General features: G+C 35.5%; 2 protein-coding genes across 9 annotated transcripts in view; one reads left to right on the top strand and one right to left on the bottom strand.

Annotated features, from left to right (window-relative positions):
* Positions 1-19,001, bottom strand: part of Pde11 (Phosphodiesterase 11) — a 138,428-nt gene that overhangs the window by 108,619 nt on the left and 10,808 nt on the right. For all 8 annotated transcript variants that reach the window (XM_074135466.1, XM_074135461.1, XM_074135463.1 and 5 more), the window contains exon 2: positions 13,081-13,170. Coding sequence is in view for 2 of the 8 variants with exons in the window: in XM_074135458.1 (XP_073991559.1) it covers positions 13,081-13,170 (90 nt within the window). In the remaining 6 variants the exon portion in view is untranslated. The remainder of the gene's footprint in view (positions 1-13,080; positions 13,171-19,001) is intronic.
* The window catches only part of kel (kelch protein), a 118,945-nt gene that overhangs the window by 78,448 nt on the left and 21,496 nt on the right, over positions 1-19,001 (top strand). The window lies entirely within an intron of this gene.

Here is a 19,001-nt window from a genome sequence, read left to right on the forward strand (position 1 = left end):
TGGAATGGTTTCCTTTTTTTGGGAGGGGAAGGATCTTCTATAAGCGTTACTTCACATTAAATAGGTATTGAGTCGAATTAATTTAGGAATATATAAACGGAAATTAGTGGAATATAAGAAGATTTGGCTAAAGATTTCACCGAACTGAGCGGGCCAAAAATTCCATTAAATGTTGTTGGAAATTTTAATTATAGTTCACGGTGGAATTATTTGCCATTAAAAAAGCAATGGAGTACTTATTGAATAGTAAAGAAAAGAAAATTATTATCTGTTCTGATTCAAGAAGTTCTCTGGAGGCAATATGCAAATTAGATGCGGACAACAAGCTGATCCAGTCCATACATACGCTGCTATACTCCTCTGTACGCAGTCACAAATCAGTCATTTTTCTGTGGATCCCGGGTCACACTGGGATAAGTAACAATGAAGCCGCTGACAGGGCTGCTAAAGATGCCACGTTACTGAACGATAAGTATGAAATTATTCTGCCCTCAGACTGGTAAAGTTTTCTTAGACCAAAAATTATGTCCCAGTGGATAAGAGACTGGGAATTAGTTCCTCTAACTAACAAATTGAGGAATATAAAGTCAACACCAATGAAGTGGGTAACATCATGTCGAAACACTCGCCGTGAGGAGGTGGTGTTAGCCAGGTTGAGGATTGGCCACACGCTATTTACCCATGGTTACATCTTCAGAAGAGAAGAACCACCTATTTGCTCTGAGTGTAATAACGTCCCTTTAACTGTACGCCATATCCTGGTTGAATGCCCCAAGTATTCCAGATCTAGGCAAAAGTGTAACGTTTCCTCACAACTGGAAGAAGTATTGAAGGACGATGAAAACAGCGTACAAAACACTCTGCGATTTCTCAAAGATATTAATGTTTTTAATTCAATGTGTAACAATAGACACTTTACTACGCGAGGCCACTTTTAACATACAAACTTATAGAAATCGGTATTTTACAAAAGTTTGGTAGCAGTAAAAATAACAGTAGTATTTCATAATAGTAACAATTTAGGAAGGAGTAGGTTAGGCAGTGTGAATGTGTGTCTGAAAGAGGTGTAGGGGGGCCAATGCCGGGGCAGGGGTGGCAAACAGTTGTCTTCTTGTCTCACAGGACGTCTTCCTGCACTTTCTCGGGAGCCACTGCTTTCTAGGACGGGTGGGTCTGTGTCGGGATTGGCACCCTGGCACGCGTATGAATGGGCTGCGTAAGGCTGCTGTGAGAGGAATATAGAGTACTCCACTCAATGTATATATAGGAATATATCTATTAGGATGAATGTATTTATTAGTATGAATGTATTTATTAGGATGATTGTATTTTTAAGGATGATTGTATTTATTAGGATGAATGTAATTATTAGGATGGGTGTATATACAAATTTTGTGTACGAGGGTCGTTTGAAAAGTCCGTGCAAAGTCAGAGAGATAGCACTACTGGCGCGTATCGAGGTTATGTTTAGTTAGTAGCATCTCTTGGAAGAACACACACCAAGTTTCAGCCAGATCGGTCTATTTCTTTGTGTTTGGCATTCGTTTGAATCGAGGAAGTAGAGTGATTTTCAAAAAATGGACGAAAAAGAATGAATGGGCATCTCGAATGAACGGGTACATAATATTTTGCATCAACATTTGGACATGACAAAGCTATCCGCAAGATGGGTGCCGCGATTGCTCACGCTTGACCAAAAACAAAATCGTGTGAAGTGTTGCAAGGACGGTTTGCAGCTGTTCCAGAAGAATCCGCAGGACTTTAAGCGTCGTTTCGTCACTGTGGATGAAACATGGATACATCACTACACTCCTGAGACCAAAGAACAATCTAAACAATGGGTTACCAAGGGGGAATCTGCGCCAAAAAAGGCGAAGACCGTTCCTTCGGCCGGAAAGATTATGGCGACTGTCTTTTGGGATTCGCAAGGAATAATCCTCATCGACTATCTGGAAAAGGGTAAAACTATTACAGGTGCATATTATTTCATCGTTATTGGACCGTTCGAAAACCGAGCTGCAAGAAAAACGCCCACGATTGGCCTACAAAAAAGTCCTTTTCCATCACGACAACGCACCAGCTCACACCTCAGCAGTTGTGGTCGCAAAATTAATGGAAATAGGGTTCCAACTCGTTTCACATCCTCCCTATTCTCCAGACTTGGCTCCCTCGGACTACTATTTGTTCCCCAATATGAAGAAATGGCTGGCGGGAAAAAGATTTTATTCAAACGAGGAGGTGATTGCAGAAACGAATGGCTATTTTTCAGACTTGGACAAATCCTATTATTCGGAAGGGATCAACAAACTAGAGCAGCGTTGGACGAAGTGTATAAGCCTAAAAGGAGACTATGTTGAAAAATAAAAAAGGTTTACCCCAAAAAATTAAGTAGTTTTTATTTTTGCACGGACTTTTCAAACGACCCTCGTGATTAGATTTTTTAAAATTTAGGTTAGATCTCTATGGGGTGCGAGGAATATCGAGTTTAGGTGCAAAGGACCCTTGTTGTTGCGCACCTTACAAAATAAAACAAAAAAAAAAAAATTATAGTTCTATTTCTGCAGCTTAATGATGCAATTTAAAAAGTGTCAATGGGAACAAAACCGAAAGATTTTGAATATAGAATGATTTTTACCAATAAGTATGATCAAAATCAAAAATCAAAATTGATTAAACAGCACAGCGTTCCATATTAAACATCGATGTTTACACAGTAATATGAAAACAATCACTGTTTGCACAAATGTGCCCGCCTTACAGCACATTAAAAATTACAAATTTTGCTTTAAAAAAAGTAGCATTAACTCTAAAATTGCCTTAGAATTGAATTAAAATTCGTCAAACTATTTCTTACTTTATATCTTTTTCTGTATCACCTACTGAGGGGGAGTATAATCTCTAATCTATTTCTTTTGAGCTAGACCTTTTTTTGGGTGTTTCTAGGGGACATGAACAGCTCAGGGAACAGGGTTCAAACCCTTCCTAGAGATAGTTCTTACGGTTAATATTTCATACCCAACTACATACAGACAATTAATTGAACTAAATATATATCAACCATATTAACAAAACCCAATCAAGATAGCATCGCCAACATCTGCCATTCCTAGTATCCATTTATAATTATAACAGACTATAACCTCCACCACACACATTGTTCATCTTCATATCATATAAATACTTCCTTCCTCTTCCGATTAGATTAGTTAGAATAAATAAAAATTCTTGGCGATTGCTGAAAAAAAGTGCACTCTGAACAATTATGAATTTCTCTTCCGGTATTTCTTGCGATCATATCCGTTGTATTAAAAATTATGAAGTTGATTTTATCGACTCTCCGGATAAGATCAAACAAAAAAAAATATGTCCCACAAAACTCATTTCCGGCTTCTTAAGTTAGCTCTCAGAATGGTGCCTAAAATATTTAAAATAATTTAACGTTAAATTATTAAAACATTTATAGTGATACTGTCTACCCAGCTGCAGCAGAAAATGCCGTTCTGTATAACATTCCTGGGAATCAGCGAAGCGGATAATTCACGAGTACATGCATTATTATAAAATTGGTACTTGCAAAAATTAAGGTGGCACTGTGTAACAGGTGTGAGCAATGAATGGCTACATTTCCGTTAGGTTAGAATTTTAATTTAATTTTAGGTCTTTTGATGGCCGTTTTCCTTTTTCTTTCTTTTTTTAAATTTTTATTTTCACGAAAACGGCTCCAGCAATTTTCTTTAGTCCTTTTATAGTTACAAGAAAATTTCTTTTACGAGCATTTTTGTGTGAGAGACATGCCCGTTTGGCTTTCAAGTAATTAAAGAGTAGTTTACAGTGAATATCGTATACAGGGTGTATACGGAGGAGTGGTCGAAACTTGGGGAGGTGATTCAGCAGCTCAAATGTAACAAAAAATATTCTCTTCACTTTGGCCCGATTCTCAATTGTGTCCAAGATATTTGCATTTTTAACTTTTCCGTCGATATTCGCGTTTTCCACTATAAAAACAGCCGTAACTTTTCTATCCTTTATCCTTACAACAAATCTGCTCATTCCAAACGAAAGAGCATTAAATTTCCTATAAATTTGCTTGGTACACAGCCTCATAACGATTCTTATAACAATGAAATTTTTACTTGAATGTCTAAAAAATTCGTTCTCGATGATTTTTGTAATAATTTTCAACAGCATTTTCTCAGTGAACTCAGAGGAGTCACATAATTTCGGAAGAAGGTTTTTTTTTTTAATTAGTGGAAAATATATTGCCAAACAAGTTTTGTATTATTGGAGAATTAGGACGAAAATTTCAAGATTTTCTCCCTCGGAAGAAGGTTTTTTTACTTAAAATGTCTCTAATTGAAGAAAAATTAGTAACTTATGTCGGAGGTGTCAGTTCTTCAAAAATTGTCGTACACATAATGATAGAGAAATTCGTCATCTTTGAATGAGCTGTAAAGGTTGCATAACCTGCATCATCAGAGGACAAGTGGTTGCTTCAAACTTGACAAGGATAATCAGCTGTTAATAAAAAATAATATCTGATCTTATTTATCATCCTTTTGAGAATAATTCTGTTGTTTTCACGTCGATTTTTGGTAAAACTTTAAAATAGGATACGTACAATAATGTTCTAGGCAAACAAAAATAGTGCAACTTAATAATTAAAGTGGCTAGCTCATAAACAAAAAGAATCAATTAAAACCACCATAGTGGAACTATGAACTCATTAAGAGAAGAAATAACACCTAGTTTAAGTTATAAAGACTTCCGCTAGACCTGGATCACAAGACCAACAGCAAGAGATGAAACGGACCCTGGCCGACTGTGGCAGATTGAGTGAGAGGGTGCTAATATGCAGAGAGGTAGTGGTGGGGATGAGAGACAGAGAGAGAGAAAACTGAGGATGATTAATTGGTTACATTCTGGTTACCAATTTGTAAAATTAACACACTAGCCACCTAACCAATCTAGACAATCTGACTAAAAATAAATCATAACACCACTTGCCAAACACCACTACTGGGTCTGTAAAGTTTCCAAATGTAACACTTTTTGTTTAAAAGGGGAGGGGTGGGGGGGGGGAGAAATATGGCGTGAGTGGCCACAAAGTTTCTCTAATAGCGTAGTTATGGCAACAGTAACTTACACAGTTTCCAAATTGTGTAAGGAGGAGATAATCCGCCTATTTTTATGGGTGGGGTGAGGGTTCGTCCATCTATCCAGACTAGGTCATATAACCACTATATCCAAACCTGCTCGTTCTCTAATCGCTGAGTTTTACTCAATTGTTTGGGGGCAGTTTTATAGACAGTTCCATTGTCTTAGTAGTTATAGTAATCGCCTACTTTTTCAGGCGGGGCTTAATTGTCCCAACTACCAATTAGGTGTCGCTTAACCGTCCCAACTACCATTTCAAAAGGATGAAAAAATAATTGCCATTTCAGTCGTGATACATTTATTCTGCCGAGCTTTCGACCTAGGGACCAGGTCATCTTCAGGGCTGTAAACATGTTCCGACTGAAATGGCAATTATATTTCCATCCTATTGAAACTATGAACCAGTCACCAAAAAGAATTAACTACCATTTCAAATTTTTTTTTCTAACAAATAAAAAGTAGCCATACACGGGATTCGAACTTGGCCATCCTCCCACTCTTAAAGCCAAATTCTTGACCACTAGACCAACAACACCTGCCCCTTCTTTTGCCGTTATAAAGGGTCAGTTATTGTCTGGAAATCAAGGGCCCCCTGTGTAGGGGATTAGCGATGTGTGCAGGGGGATGCTCTGAAATACCATAAGGAAGCCCTTTAAGTTTCGAGTTCAGATTTAAATGGACGTAGATTTTTCTAGTACCTACGAACCCTCTTACAGCTTACTGTCCGGGGTTCTAAGAAGGCTCCAGGAGCCAATTACCCTATTTTTTTGTTTTTTAGTATGTAGATATACTAATATACGTTTGTAGAAATGTAGGTGCAGCGTAATTCTGCAAGGACATTAATAATCAAAAACCTTGCAGAATCCCTGAATATTGCTCAGCACAAAATTAAATTTTCAATTTACTGAAATTTTTGTTAATCCTTATTTGGATTTGAATTGGAAAACAAAAAAAAGAGCCTTTGAAGACAAGTCATTGGGTTTAAATGATATACACCAAAATGCACTTGATATTAAAAACAAAATCACCAGTAATATTTTGTTCTAATGAAGGGGAAAGGCCGCGAACAACTTTCTATTCGGAGGCTACAACAGTATTCTGGATCTACTTAAAGGAGAAAACTATGTTCACTTACAAAGATAACAAACAAATCTTATTCAAAAGTGATTGGAGATCAGAGAACTGTGTCTGTACTTTATTAAATCAGAGCACACTATATCTTGTCCGTTTGTCTGTCCATGTTGTAGTAACATCTCCGTTAATAAAATATCATCAACCAATAAATAACAATAATTATTATCATAGATTGATTGATAATATTGCTCACGATGGTGATAATAATAATAAAAAATGAATGCATTTTTTTTTATTTTATTTTTTTATTCATTCATTAATAATGATTTTACTGTCTTTAAAAATTATAACCATACAGAAAGGTTTCAAATCAAAGAATTATACTGTCACAGATATTAATCATATAAGGAAATTGAAAAGTTTTCCTGTATAACTAACTTAAATTATATTTTTATGATTGAGGAGGCATTGTGAATTTAATTAAAACAGCTGGCACTGCTATAGATATGTCATTGGGTTTAATCTACGGTGGCTTATTTATAGGCAAGAATATTAATTAGATGAGCATATATTTCTAGATTAATTAGTGATAAAGGAAGGAATAGTTTTAGTCGTAGTAATTTATTATAAATTCCTATCGGAAGTACTGCATCTGGCGAATTTATTAGGTTTTAATTAATTAAACGGAAATGCTGTATTGTTCCTCTGTGAAGAAGAACCTCGGTATCACTTTTGACCAAAACCTATCCTATCCTGGAAAAATCATGTTTCCCAAATCTCTTGTCGTTTCATCCACATCCTGAAGCAGTTTTAATAGTTCCCTGACACCTTTTTCCCAATTAAGACCCCAGCAACTCCTAGTTTCCTCTCTTATTTTCCCCCATTTCGACTATGGTTGCTTAGTGTATGACCCGGTCTTTCTGGTGATATTGAAGCTAAGCTCAAGCGCCTCCATGAACTGCTTTATAAGATTTATTTTCAGAATTTCCAGAGACTCTCGCATTTCGCACTGCTACAATGAGTTGAAGTGGTTTTTTCCTGTTTATCGCCGCCAGTATTTTTTGGGCTTCTTTCCTTTTTCAAGTCATCCAGTCTCAAAGGCCATCCTATATTTTTCAACGCCTTAAGTTTAAATCCTCGTAATCCATTCCCGTAATACTAGATCTCGCTCATCTGATCTCTATATTCCCTCAAACTGTACTTCATCCTTTGACAAGTCCTTCCTAATACGTGCTACCTCTCTCTGGAACTCCTTGCCATCATCTGTCCGCCATGCTCCTACCCTATCTATCTTTAAATCCCGTCTATTCAGTTATCTCCTTTCTACTCAGCTTCCTTCGGAATTTTAATTGTTTTAGTTTATTTCCTTAATTTCTGCTGTTATTTTTATTTTCACTTTTTGTAAATACTTATTTATTTATTTATTTTCTGTTTAATCACAGGCCAAACTATTAAGGCCTCTATTTGTACCTGTATTTATTCTTAGGGGAAAATTGTACCAGAATAATAAATTTCTTTTCTATTCTATTCTATTGACTTTGAATTTTACTTTTATATTTTTGCGATTTTCACAAGCGCAACCCACCAAATGTGAATCGATTGAAGCATATCACTTAGCTTTTATTCGACTGTTCTAGACTGATCGTCTAGATTTGCTGGCAATCGATCCGCACAAAAAACAATCTAGTAATTTCTCATCCTGCCAGTTGTGTAAAGAGAACCATTGCATTAAACAATCCTGAATATACTAAGCCACTAACAATTTCAAAAAAAAAAAAAAAAAAATACTGGAAACCACAATCTGATAAATGAAAGAACAATTTATCTTTCGTGGCAGTGGTGGGGGTGAGGGGAATGTATGTAAATCGATTGTAATAAAATTGAATGAGGGGAGAAGACGTCCTTGTGGCAAGGTCAAACTCCGATCAAACTGTGCATAAGAAATTTGCATATTTATTTTTTTCCTTTATTTTACTAAACACTTACGAGTCAAACAGTAAATGTAAATAAATGAAGGCATATATATTCTAAATATTTCACTTTTTTTTTCTTTATTTTTTGCAGCAATAAGAATTTTTTACTTTGATACAAACAACTTTCTCTGTTTCTGCAAATATAATAAATTTTATACAATTCTCTAAACTTGCAATTTTTACCAAACTTCTAATTGGATAAGTAGTTGTGAGCAACGTTTAAGTCCAACATTAGTGATTGATCACAATCAGCTTGGGTTTAGAGAATTTAACTTCAAACTAAGTCTTACGTTTCAAACTACACTTGCTAACTAACTAAATAAGGGAAATGGAAAATCTAAACATAATTTAAGTGAAATTCTCTATGACAAACTAATTATTGACCTCTAGTGAGGGCTGAAAACCGGTCAGAAAATGAATTTATAACAAAATTTGCGTGCTACGACGAATAAAATCAGAGATATTTACGACACTGGCGGGTCCTGGACACATTTAATTATTTAATTTGGTGGAATTAAGAATAATTCAGGAAAGGGATTAGCGTTTCGGATGCCCACGCGCAGGTCCCGCGTGCGAATCCATACTCACTATCCTATGGTGGACAGTGTTGTCTGTAACGAGAGAACACTGTCCAGGAGGCCGCGGCAGTGCACTGTAAAAAGCTCCGGGCGCCAATAACCTCAGATGTTGACGCGCCGTAAATCATTAAAAATAAAAATAATGATTTTTGGTGAATATCGAGGTGTGGTCATCAATAAAAACAACTTTTTTGCTTTACACCAACGTTTCGGTAATGTTTACTACCTTCTTCAGGGTATTATAAAAAAAACGTTTGTGAAGTTTAATGTAGTGCTACGAGCATAACTCAACAGTTATGATGATATACTCATAGCTCTACATTAAACTTCACAGACTTTTTTTTATAATACCCTGAAGAAGGTAGTAAAAATTACCGAAACGTTGGTATAAAGCAAAAAAGTTGTTTTTATTTAAGACCGCACCTCGATATTCACCAAAAATCATCTATCAACAACGGTCGAAAAAAACCATAACCATCATTGAATAATAATAATAAAAATAATGAAAGAGCTTCCGATTATAAGGAACCAAGTAGACATTGAGGAAGAACTCTTTTTTTATTATTATTATTACAAACATAATAATAATTGCCATTCAAGATCAAGAACTCTATGAAGCGTACAATAAAAAAGGTCCCAATGCCGAAGAAGACATTTGCCGATGTTACCATGTTAAACCACAAACTATTCCGCCACATTACGTCTGTTTGAAGACTTAAATCGGATTATTTGCAATCCTCCAAAGGTTGGCTATTGAACTGAAATTAATTCATTACAGCACGCCATATTGATTGAAAGTATGGGCCATCTTTGTTCTTGATACGGATGACAGCACGATGAATTCTCAGCTGCGGGATAAAGAAAAGTGCAGAGGTGCATAGATGTAGCTGTGCATTTAGAGGAAAACCAGAGAAATGTAGAGTTGGGCGATGAATTTAAAGAGATTATTGTCGATGGAGAAGATGTCTAGAGTTCCTATTGTTGTACTAGGGCTTCAAGATTCTTGGATGCAAAAAGGGCAGCAATTTTATAGACATCAAGAATTATTAGGCGATTTTCAAGGGGAACCTCTTTGACGAGAAAAACAAATTAATAAACAATAATATTAGGCATAAGTATAATATTGGAAGATGGAAGTGGGCATGTTAGAAGTAAGGAAGGGAGGGAAGAAGAAGGAGTAGATATGAATGCAAGCTGCAGAGCACCGGTCGGAGGTGACGTTCTAAAAGGCCGCAACACTGCAGGTCATTCACTCCCCATAGAACTGCAGCGCGCTACATTCACTCTCCACAGTAGACAGACGAAACGTGCATGGCCATTTCCTGCCCTTTCTTATTCATCCTAAATAAATACTTTCCACCACATTCTAATTGTTTACGAACAGACAAACAAAAATATCTGACAGTACTTTCTTTTACTGTAATTCTTGAGAATTTGTTGCCCTTTAAGGGTTACATTTGTGAGGCCAAAAGCTACCCCACTTTATTAGATCTAATCTGAAAACTCTCTGGAAGCAGTGAATGGATCCTTCCAAACACTTGTCAGCGGTCAAGAAAAGAAAAAGTTGAACAAAGTCACGGTTACATCCTTTATAAGCTCAAAATAGGATGAAGCTCTACTAAGGCGGCTAGAAAAAAAAAGGTTCCCCGCGTTCGGGGGATACCACCGTACTAGCAACATAACCTCAAAGTTGAGCCCACCAGTAACCACCGGTCGACCAACGGTAATCCAAGATGAACTGTAGTGGAAGGTGAGCCAGGGATTCACAAGGTTGCCTTACTGTGGTCTTTTTCCAATGAAGTCACCCGTACGTTTTATTTGAACTTGCACATAAATCTTTCAACTACGAATTTAATGATAGTGAAGTACACCAATGAAGGCAACCATCTTTATGCTATAAATTTCTAAATTTTCAATAAAATTTATTTAATTAACGTCATTTGTGGAAATAAAGAGAAAGTCATGTTAATATTTTCACCAGATTTTTTCAAATCACAAATTAGTATCGTAAGCAATTTTCCTATATTATATAAAGTAGATTGTTTCATAGCGTGTCCTAAAATAATAATTTTCACGCTTTTCCTTTTTTTTAAAAAACTTTCAAAAACATGCTGACATAGATGTTTTCATCACGTAGTCTTAGTTTTCTTTTGTTTACACGGTCTTATCGCGGGTCCACGCAATACTCGGCTGATCTGTTTATCTGAATTTTGTCTTGTTCTTTCCCCTTGCCGAAACTGTTCTGAATATATATTATACATGCTCCTTGGAGTTCAGGACTTTGTAAATATTTACTATCATTGAATTTATCTTGAAAAATTTGTCTTAAATTTGATATTTGTACGGTTGAACTGAAAAAAATTGGAAATAGAGAATATTGAATCATTTTGGTAAATGTTTCTAGCTTTTGCTGTTTAAAAAATATAGATAACTAGGCTTGTGGCAAATTTTTGTAACTGAAGCGATTCTGGGGTGAACCATCTTAGATTTTCTCTCACTAAAATTTTTTAAGGTTTACTTTAAACTTAGAATATATACTAAATGTTCGCTTCCTTCTATGTAGTGGGTTAATTATAATTAAAAGATTAATAGAATTCTCTTCATTTACATATTTATTTTCTCAAATGAAGACAGGAGGATCTGCTGCCTCTACAAACCTCCACGAACTACAATTAACTACAATTTTCAAAAAATACCCAACCTACCCAAAGTCCATAATGGATTGTACTTAACTCTTCTAGGTCTGTAGTCAGTGTCCTAAGTCATTGACAGTAAAAAAAAAGGTCTTTCTAAGGGAAGCATGACCACCTAGATTCCCATTATCTTAAAATCAATTTTCTTGGGAAATTATGGGTTTTCTGGGAAAAGTTGGTGTAAAAATGGCTAAAAAAAGGAAATCCAAAAGATTCTACACTTCCAGCTAAAATTATTTTCTTTAAAGACGTCATTTTAATGACGTATTTAAAAAATTTTTCTATTATAACACAACACTATTACGTAAAGAGTGATGAGACTTGGAATTATAAAGAAAGGTATTTTTTAAAAAACCTGGAACAAATATAATGTAGAACTCACTTCATTATTTTTTTTTTTTTGTTCCCTCAACATCAGGGGTCCCCAAACTTTTTACACAGGGGGCCGGACTATAAAACAAACTATTTTAAAGTAAAAAAAAAAAAAAAAACGGGAACAAATAGAATATTTCAAATAAAGGAACAAGTAAATTTAAATCACCAGACTGCCCAGTACTTCTGGTGGGAATTATGGTCCTGCTTTTGGCTAATGAGATGGTCAATGTCCGGTTTAGTTATAGTGCTTTGCCTTTCTTCTCTACTTCTGGCTGTTATTTTACACTGTTTTCGGAGCCGTGACACGTGCATCCCGCGCGTCATCGGAAGTAGTACTGTACATGAGCGTTTTGTTGCGGCACCGCCACAAATATAGTGTTCCTCTCACTTGACCACCAATGAAAGAGATGCCCCTTCCGGAAGTGCGGCGGTGGCCGCGGATAAATGTCCTCAGGGGGCCGCATGTGGCCCGCGAACCGTAGTTTGGGGCTAACCCTGCTCTAGATTGTAAACATGTACAAACTTGTTCATTGCTTTTAAATGATTCCTCATAGAACACAAAATTCAGTTCGCTATGTAGGATATCTTCTTGTTTTCCAAAGAGGATGATATTTCCGGAAGAATCAGGCTTGCTTTTCTGCATTTAAAACGGTCTTGTTGGCTTCCCGAAAGTTTAACAATTTCCGTTTTCTGTTCAAAATCAGCTACACTAAGCTGTAGATTTCCATTCCACCGCTAATTGCTCTAAATGTGAAAACATTTTTTTTGTAAATAATTTCTGCAAAAGACTTGAAATGAACAAGACGATAATATTTATAGCGTTTTAGATCGAATTTTCGATCTAATAAATTCAGTTTTGTAATATTTATTTGTTTTTTGTTGCAGGGATTAAAATTTATTTCAAGGGTTTCTAGATCATTATATTATAGCGTAGAAATATGTAAGAGAGTATATTTCATCAGATTTAAGAATAGTTCTCTTAAAAGGCTTAAAATTAAATTAATTTAATAATAAATAAATAAAAAATGCCCTTAGAGAGCAAGAAAACAAATTTTACATAAAATATAATAACCCTGAAAAAGGATTTACATACTTCTTAACGTAATATTAAATATGGATGTGGAGTACGCGACCGTAACCAAATTGTTATTAAAGTTAATATTATTATTATTATTCTAATATGGAGAATAATATAAGAAGAGGATATTAAAGTAAATAAAGGAGTAGGCTTACCTTGACTCCTGAGATAGGACCATAGAACCGGCGGTGGCCTCGCCACTAGTTTGTACCTGCTATCAGCCAGTTTGTACACTTCCCTCAACCCTGTGGCGCAGATATCCAACGGTCCAAGGTACACGTCACCAAGAACACATGGAACACAAGAGAAAGGGGGGAAAAAAATTGATAAAATAATTTTGCAAACAAAAATCATGAAGATCAAAGTGAATCATGAAATGAATCAATTCCGGAACTTGTATTACATCCGGTCTTGCATAATTCACGAAATACTTTTTCTCAAGCTGTCAATGTGCATATTGAACATTGATTGCGTAAAAACATTTACTGAAATAGATTTTTTTTTTTACGAATTGCACATCATTATACAAACATATCGGTCACTTGATTTTCTTCGTCTATTTGACGAAGACAGTAATTCTTCTATTGATCAGTAAAAAGTGATCTGCAGAGTTAGAGCTAAAGTAAATTATGTAAATCGATCAAAAAGCTCATTAATTTTAAAAAATAAAAGTAAACAGGCAATTTTGTCTAATATTATCTTCTAAGATTTTAACCCCACACTAGACTTACGAGTAAAAGAACAGAACTAAACAGACGCTATCGACTACTTAAAAGACTCTTAGACGATAGATCAAAACTCTCTCTGGCCAACAAAAAGACTGATTTATACTTCTATTTTGAAACCCATCTGGTCGTATGGAATTGAGCTGTGGCGTTCAACCAAACGCTCCAATCTCCAAAGGATTCAATTCTCTTCAATCTAAAATACTTCGAACTATTGTACACGCTCCAACCTGACTATACACACTGACCTTAAACATTTCTTTTATCACCAAAGTCCCTGAAAACACGATACAGAAAACTTCATTTCAGCCTGCAATCTCATATAAATACTCTAGCTCCAAAATCTCTTCTTCTAGAACTCTTCCTGACAACCCGGACAAGACGCCTTAAGAGACAGTGGCCTCGTGATCTCCTCTCAAGTGAAGAGAGTGACTAATATTTGGGAGTGTTACCACTGGAGTAACTTCTCCACTCATTTACTTCTACTGTTCACTGTTATCATTGTTACTTATAGCGCTTACGCGCTGATTGTAGCGCAATAAACGCAAAAAAAAAAATTAAATTTAAACAATCTTCATAATTTTCGAGATTTGGGGTTATAAAAAAAATTAATCTCACAATATTGCTTCTTTTTTGAGCAATAAGATACCAAAAAATTTCTTGAAATTTTTCAAATGCATATACTCTTTGTAAATTTATCTCTAGGGATCGCTGTACTACCCAAGTGCACATTTATAACAAAAAAAAAAAAAACCTGTCAAACAGTGATAAACAGTCAAAGGGAAAGGATTAGCTATGCGGTTAGCGTATTCGATTCCCACGCAGAGGACCCGGGTTCGAATCCAGCTGCTGGCCCTTAAATTTTTTTTTTTTCTTTCTCGGAGCTTTTAACAAATTGCTGTCCGGTGATTGGACAGTGTTGTCTGTAACAAGAGAGAACTTTTGGAGGCCGGCGATTACAAATAATTAAAATGATTTATTAAAAAAATTAATAAATAAAAATAGTCAAATTCAGGTTAGTGTAAAATGGGTAAAAGTGAGGGTTGTTTTTTTATTCGTGGTTATGTGCGTGGTTATGTACTGGAAAATATTTCGTGATTTTCTCGTGAGTTGCGGCAGAAACTAACTACGTGTTAATCCGGAAGTGCCTCCCATCTTAGAAGAATTTTGACAAAAAAAAAAAAAAAAAGATTGTGAACATACAAAATGTGTTGGGAAAATTTTGTCGATTATAAATTTCAATTTAGAAAAATTTTATAAGAAAATAAATAAAGATCAACATCCAAAAATTTGGGACCAGCAATCAAGAAAATTAAAATTGATTGACCAAAAGATACAGCCATTCAAAAAGGTGTGTTGGTTCCGTTTAAGGAATTTTTTGATCTTGATGCATCATCATTTCTGGATACAGTTGCCCAAAAACTTGCATTTCTGGCGGAAATGTAAAGTTGTCAAGATCGTAGTTACTGTTACTAATAAATGGTGATTAACAATCAAAATATGTACGAGGGTCGTTTGAAAAGTCCGTGCAAAGTCAGAGAGATAGCACCACAGGCGCGTATCGAGGTTATGTTTAGTTAGTAGCATCTCTTGGAAGAACACACACCATGTTTCAGCCAGATCGGTCTATTTCTTTGTGTTTGGCATTCGTTTGAATCGAGGAAGTCGAGTGATTTTCAAAAAATGGACGAAAAAGAATATCGTGTGTTGATTAAACACTACTTTATGAAAGGCAAAACGCCTCAGGAGACTAAAGAGAAGCTTGATAAACATTATGGTGAATCTGCACCTTCGATTAGAACAGTTTATAAGTGGTTTCAAAATTTTCGGAGTGGCCATATGGGCACAAGTGACGCTGAACGTTCTGGACGCCCTGTTGAGGTTACTACTCCAGAAATCATTGATAAAATCCATGATATGGTGATAGATGACAGAAGAGTTAAGGTGCGTGAGATTGCTAGTGCTGTGGGCATCTCGAATGAACGGGGTACATAATATTTTGCATCAACATTTGGACCATGACAAAGCTATCCGCAAGATGGGTGCCGCGATTGCCCACGCTTGACCAAAAACGAAATCGTGTGAAGTGTTGCAAGGACGGTTTGCAGCTGTTCCAGAAGAATCCGCAGGACTTTAAGCGTCGTTTCGTCACTGTGGATGAAACATGGATACATCACTACACTCCTGAGACCAAAGAACAATCTAAACAATGGGTTACCAAGGGGGAATCTGCGCCAAAAAAGGCGAAGACCCGTTCCTTCGGCCGGAAAGATTATGGCGACTGTCTTTTGGGATTCGCAAGGAATAATCCTCATCGACTGTCTGGAAAAGGGTAAAACTATTACAGGTGCATATTATTCATGGTTATTGGACCGTTTGAAAACCGAGCTGCAAGAAAAACGCCCACGATTGGCCAACAAAAAAGTCCTTTTCCATCACGACAACGCACCAGCTCACACCTCAGCAGTTGTGGTCGCAAAATTAATGGAAATAGGGTTCCAACTCGTTTCACATCCCCCCTATTCTCCAGACTTGGCTCCCTCGGACTACTATTTGTTCCCAAATATGAAGAAATGGCTGGCGGGAAAAAGATTTTATTCAAACGAGGAGGTGATTGCAGAAACGAATGGCTATTTTTCAGAGCTTGGACAAATCCTATTATTCGGAAGGGATCAACAAACTAGAGCAGCGTTGGAGGAAGTGTATAAGCCTAAAAGGAGACTATGTTGAAAAATAAAAAAGGTTTACCCCAAAAAATTAAGTAGTTTTTATTTTTGCACGGACTTTTCAAACGACCCTCGTACTTCCCTTTATTACCGATAATTATTATTATTATTATTCCAAGATGGTCCACCTCAAAAAAGAAAAAGAAGCAGTATATAATAAAAAAACATGCAACTTTATAAACACGCATTTACTTTAAATTCACATAATCAGTAAAAATTTACATGAAAATAAATTGTAATCATCTTAAAAAGTATATAATAATAAAAAAAAATAATACATATTTATTAAACGTCTCCTCTCAGTTGGTTCTTGGGGAGAGATATTTTATTCCGATTAAGTTAGCCGAGAAGAGTTAGCCATGCAAAGTATCCCTGGACTTTGCATCTTAAAGATGACTTCTTCCTCCATTATTCTATAATATTCTTAAACTAGAATTTAGAATACATATATTAGCGAAGATTTTTTTTTGTGTTGGTTTTTAATCAAAAAGAAATCTGACTTTTATGCAAGATTTGTCCTGGAATGGTAGATAATAATCTGTTTTATACTTACAGACGTCTGGAAGATTCTAAATTAGAAAAACTGTGGGGTAAATTTCAAGAAGGAGTCTTGTGAACTTAAAGTATTTGTATTTTTGAGAAAAAAACAAAAAAATACACACGACCGTAATTTTAGCGTCAAAAAGATATTAATGAACAACGGCTTATCCAGTTCGATTTCATTAATAAATTTTTCGATCCATGTGTGGGGGGACATTCCATAAAAATCTTGGAAAAGACCTTAACCAAAAATGCGAACAAATATTAATTGATTCCAGTGTCAGTCACAAGGCAATCTACTACTGGGAACTTACAATTTGTACGTATTCAAAATAGGTGAATTATTTAAAAGTTAGTAATGAAATCTCTTTTAAATGGGAATACAGTTTTTTATAAACAGGTAATCCTTGAATTAGTAAAATTCAATCAGATCATTCTAATTCATACTTATTGATTTTTTTTTACCAGATAGGTTAGCTTTAAATGCATATTGATTATTTAGCGCAATTAAATGTGAATTTTCATTGAATTTGTTTTGAATATATAACCTCCATTAGATACAATTTTATTTTGTATCGTTATGTCTTTAAAACATTCCATTTTGTTCATTAAAATCTATCAGAATTGATAGATTCCTCTCCAATCAACCAATCATCTACTGCTTACCCTCTTAGTTAGACCTAAATCATCAAGATAACATTATTTAGATCGTTCAACATTTAACACTGTTATCTAGCAGCAATAAGTACGTCGAAATAGAGTTTTAACGCAAGTACTTCGAGAAAAACATTCCTTTCTAGCCAATAAAGTGAGTTTGAACAAAATGTCGTATTAACAAAAAATAGTTTGCAAAATATTGGTTTGACTAAAAAATAATACTAATAATAGTAAATTATTTAAATATTAAGAAAATTATTTTAAACTTTATCCACTGCTGAATATATCTTCAAGAAATAAATTCAACTTAAAAAAAATGGGAGGAAAAATAAATTAAAATAAAGGAAGAGAAAATGAAATGAATAAAGACTTTCTACGAGCTAAAGTAGATATACTCGTAATAACTACTTGTTGGCAGATTTAATTATTTGATTGTGGTGCGTATAGTTGAAGAAAAATCCGCCGCAGCATTTTATCTTATTGCTGTGCGACTTCAATCTTCATGCTCAAAAACTATGGCTATTAACTGCTATTTTATGGATTTAAACTACAAATTTCTAGCATCATCCACCACTTCCTTCCGTTTGTCCAGTTTAAACTCAGCTGTTAGCACATTAAAGAAGGCGTAAAAAAAATAATAATCTTGATTCTTAGATCACTCTTCATTATTTTATTCTACAGAAATTATTATAATTTTTTTTGCTTTGTTTATAACGTTTAAAGCTTACAATTATTAGCAACAATAAAATAAAAAAAATATGGGCATTTATACGTCGGCTTTAGTTCTTAATTTTGTTGATTATATTGTGTGGCAGCACTATCAACTTCAAAATGCTATCCACGACAAGACTAAACACTATACTCTTCACCAAACGCAGACCCACTTTTAACCGACAAATCAGTTGTAATAACACTCTCATCCCGTGGTCTACCCACGTTAAGTACCTAGGCCTTAAGTTATACATAAGATATATCTGTATATAGCGCGACTATTTTCAGGATATCATTGACGTCACTTTAGACAACAAACTGGACTTTTACTACGCACGTTCAGCGACAAAGTAAACGCAGGCAAACTGGACTACAAGACTATTATTTCCTCTACTCTCACGTGACTCCAAAATGACTGTGACTAACAAACTACTCCTTTACAAAGTAGGCATTAGGCCGATGTTGCTCTACGCCTACTCTGCCTGGAGCCCTGACTTGTAAGTAGCAACATCAAGAAACTTCAGTACAACACAGAACAAATTTCTCAGACTCGCAACAGACTCTCTCCACGACGTACTAGAATTGACTCACTCCACAGAGACTGCGTCCATTATCCCGCCCCGTACACTCCTATATCCAAAAATCGTCTGCTCACAACTCCTTTCCATCCTAGACTGCCATCCCAATCCACTATGCCGCGACATAGCCTCCTACAGA

Source organism: Rhodnius prolixus, unplaced genomic scaffold (assembly GCF_049639745.1).
Source record: "Rhodnius prolixus isolate KJV_2025 unplaced genomic scaffold, Rpr scaffold_5, whole genome shotgun sequence".
Lineage (NCBI taxonomy): Eukaryota > Metazoa > Arthropoda > Insecta > Hemiptera > Reduviidae > Rhodnius > Rhodnius prolixus.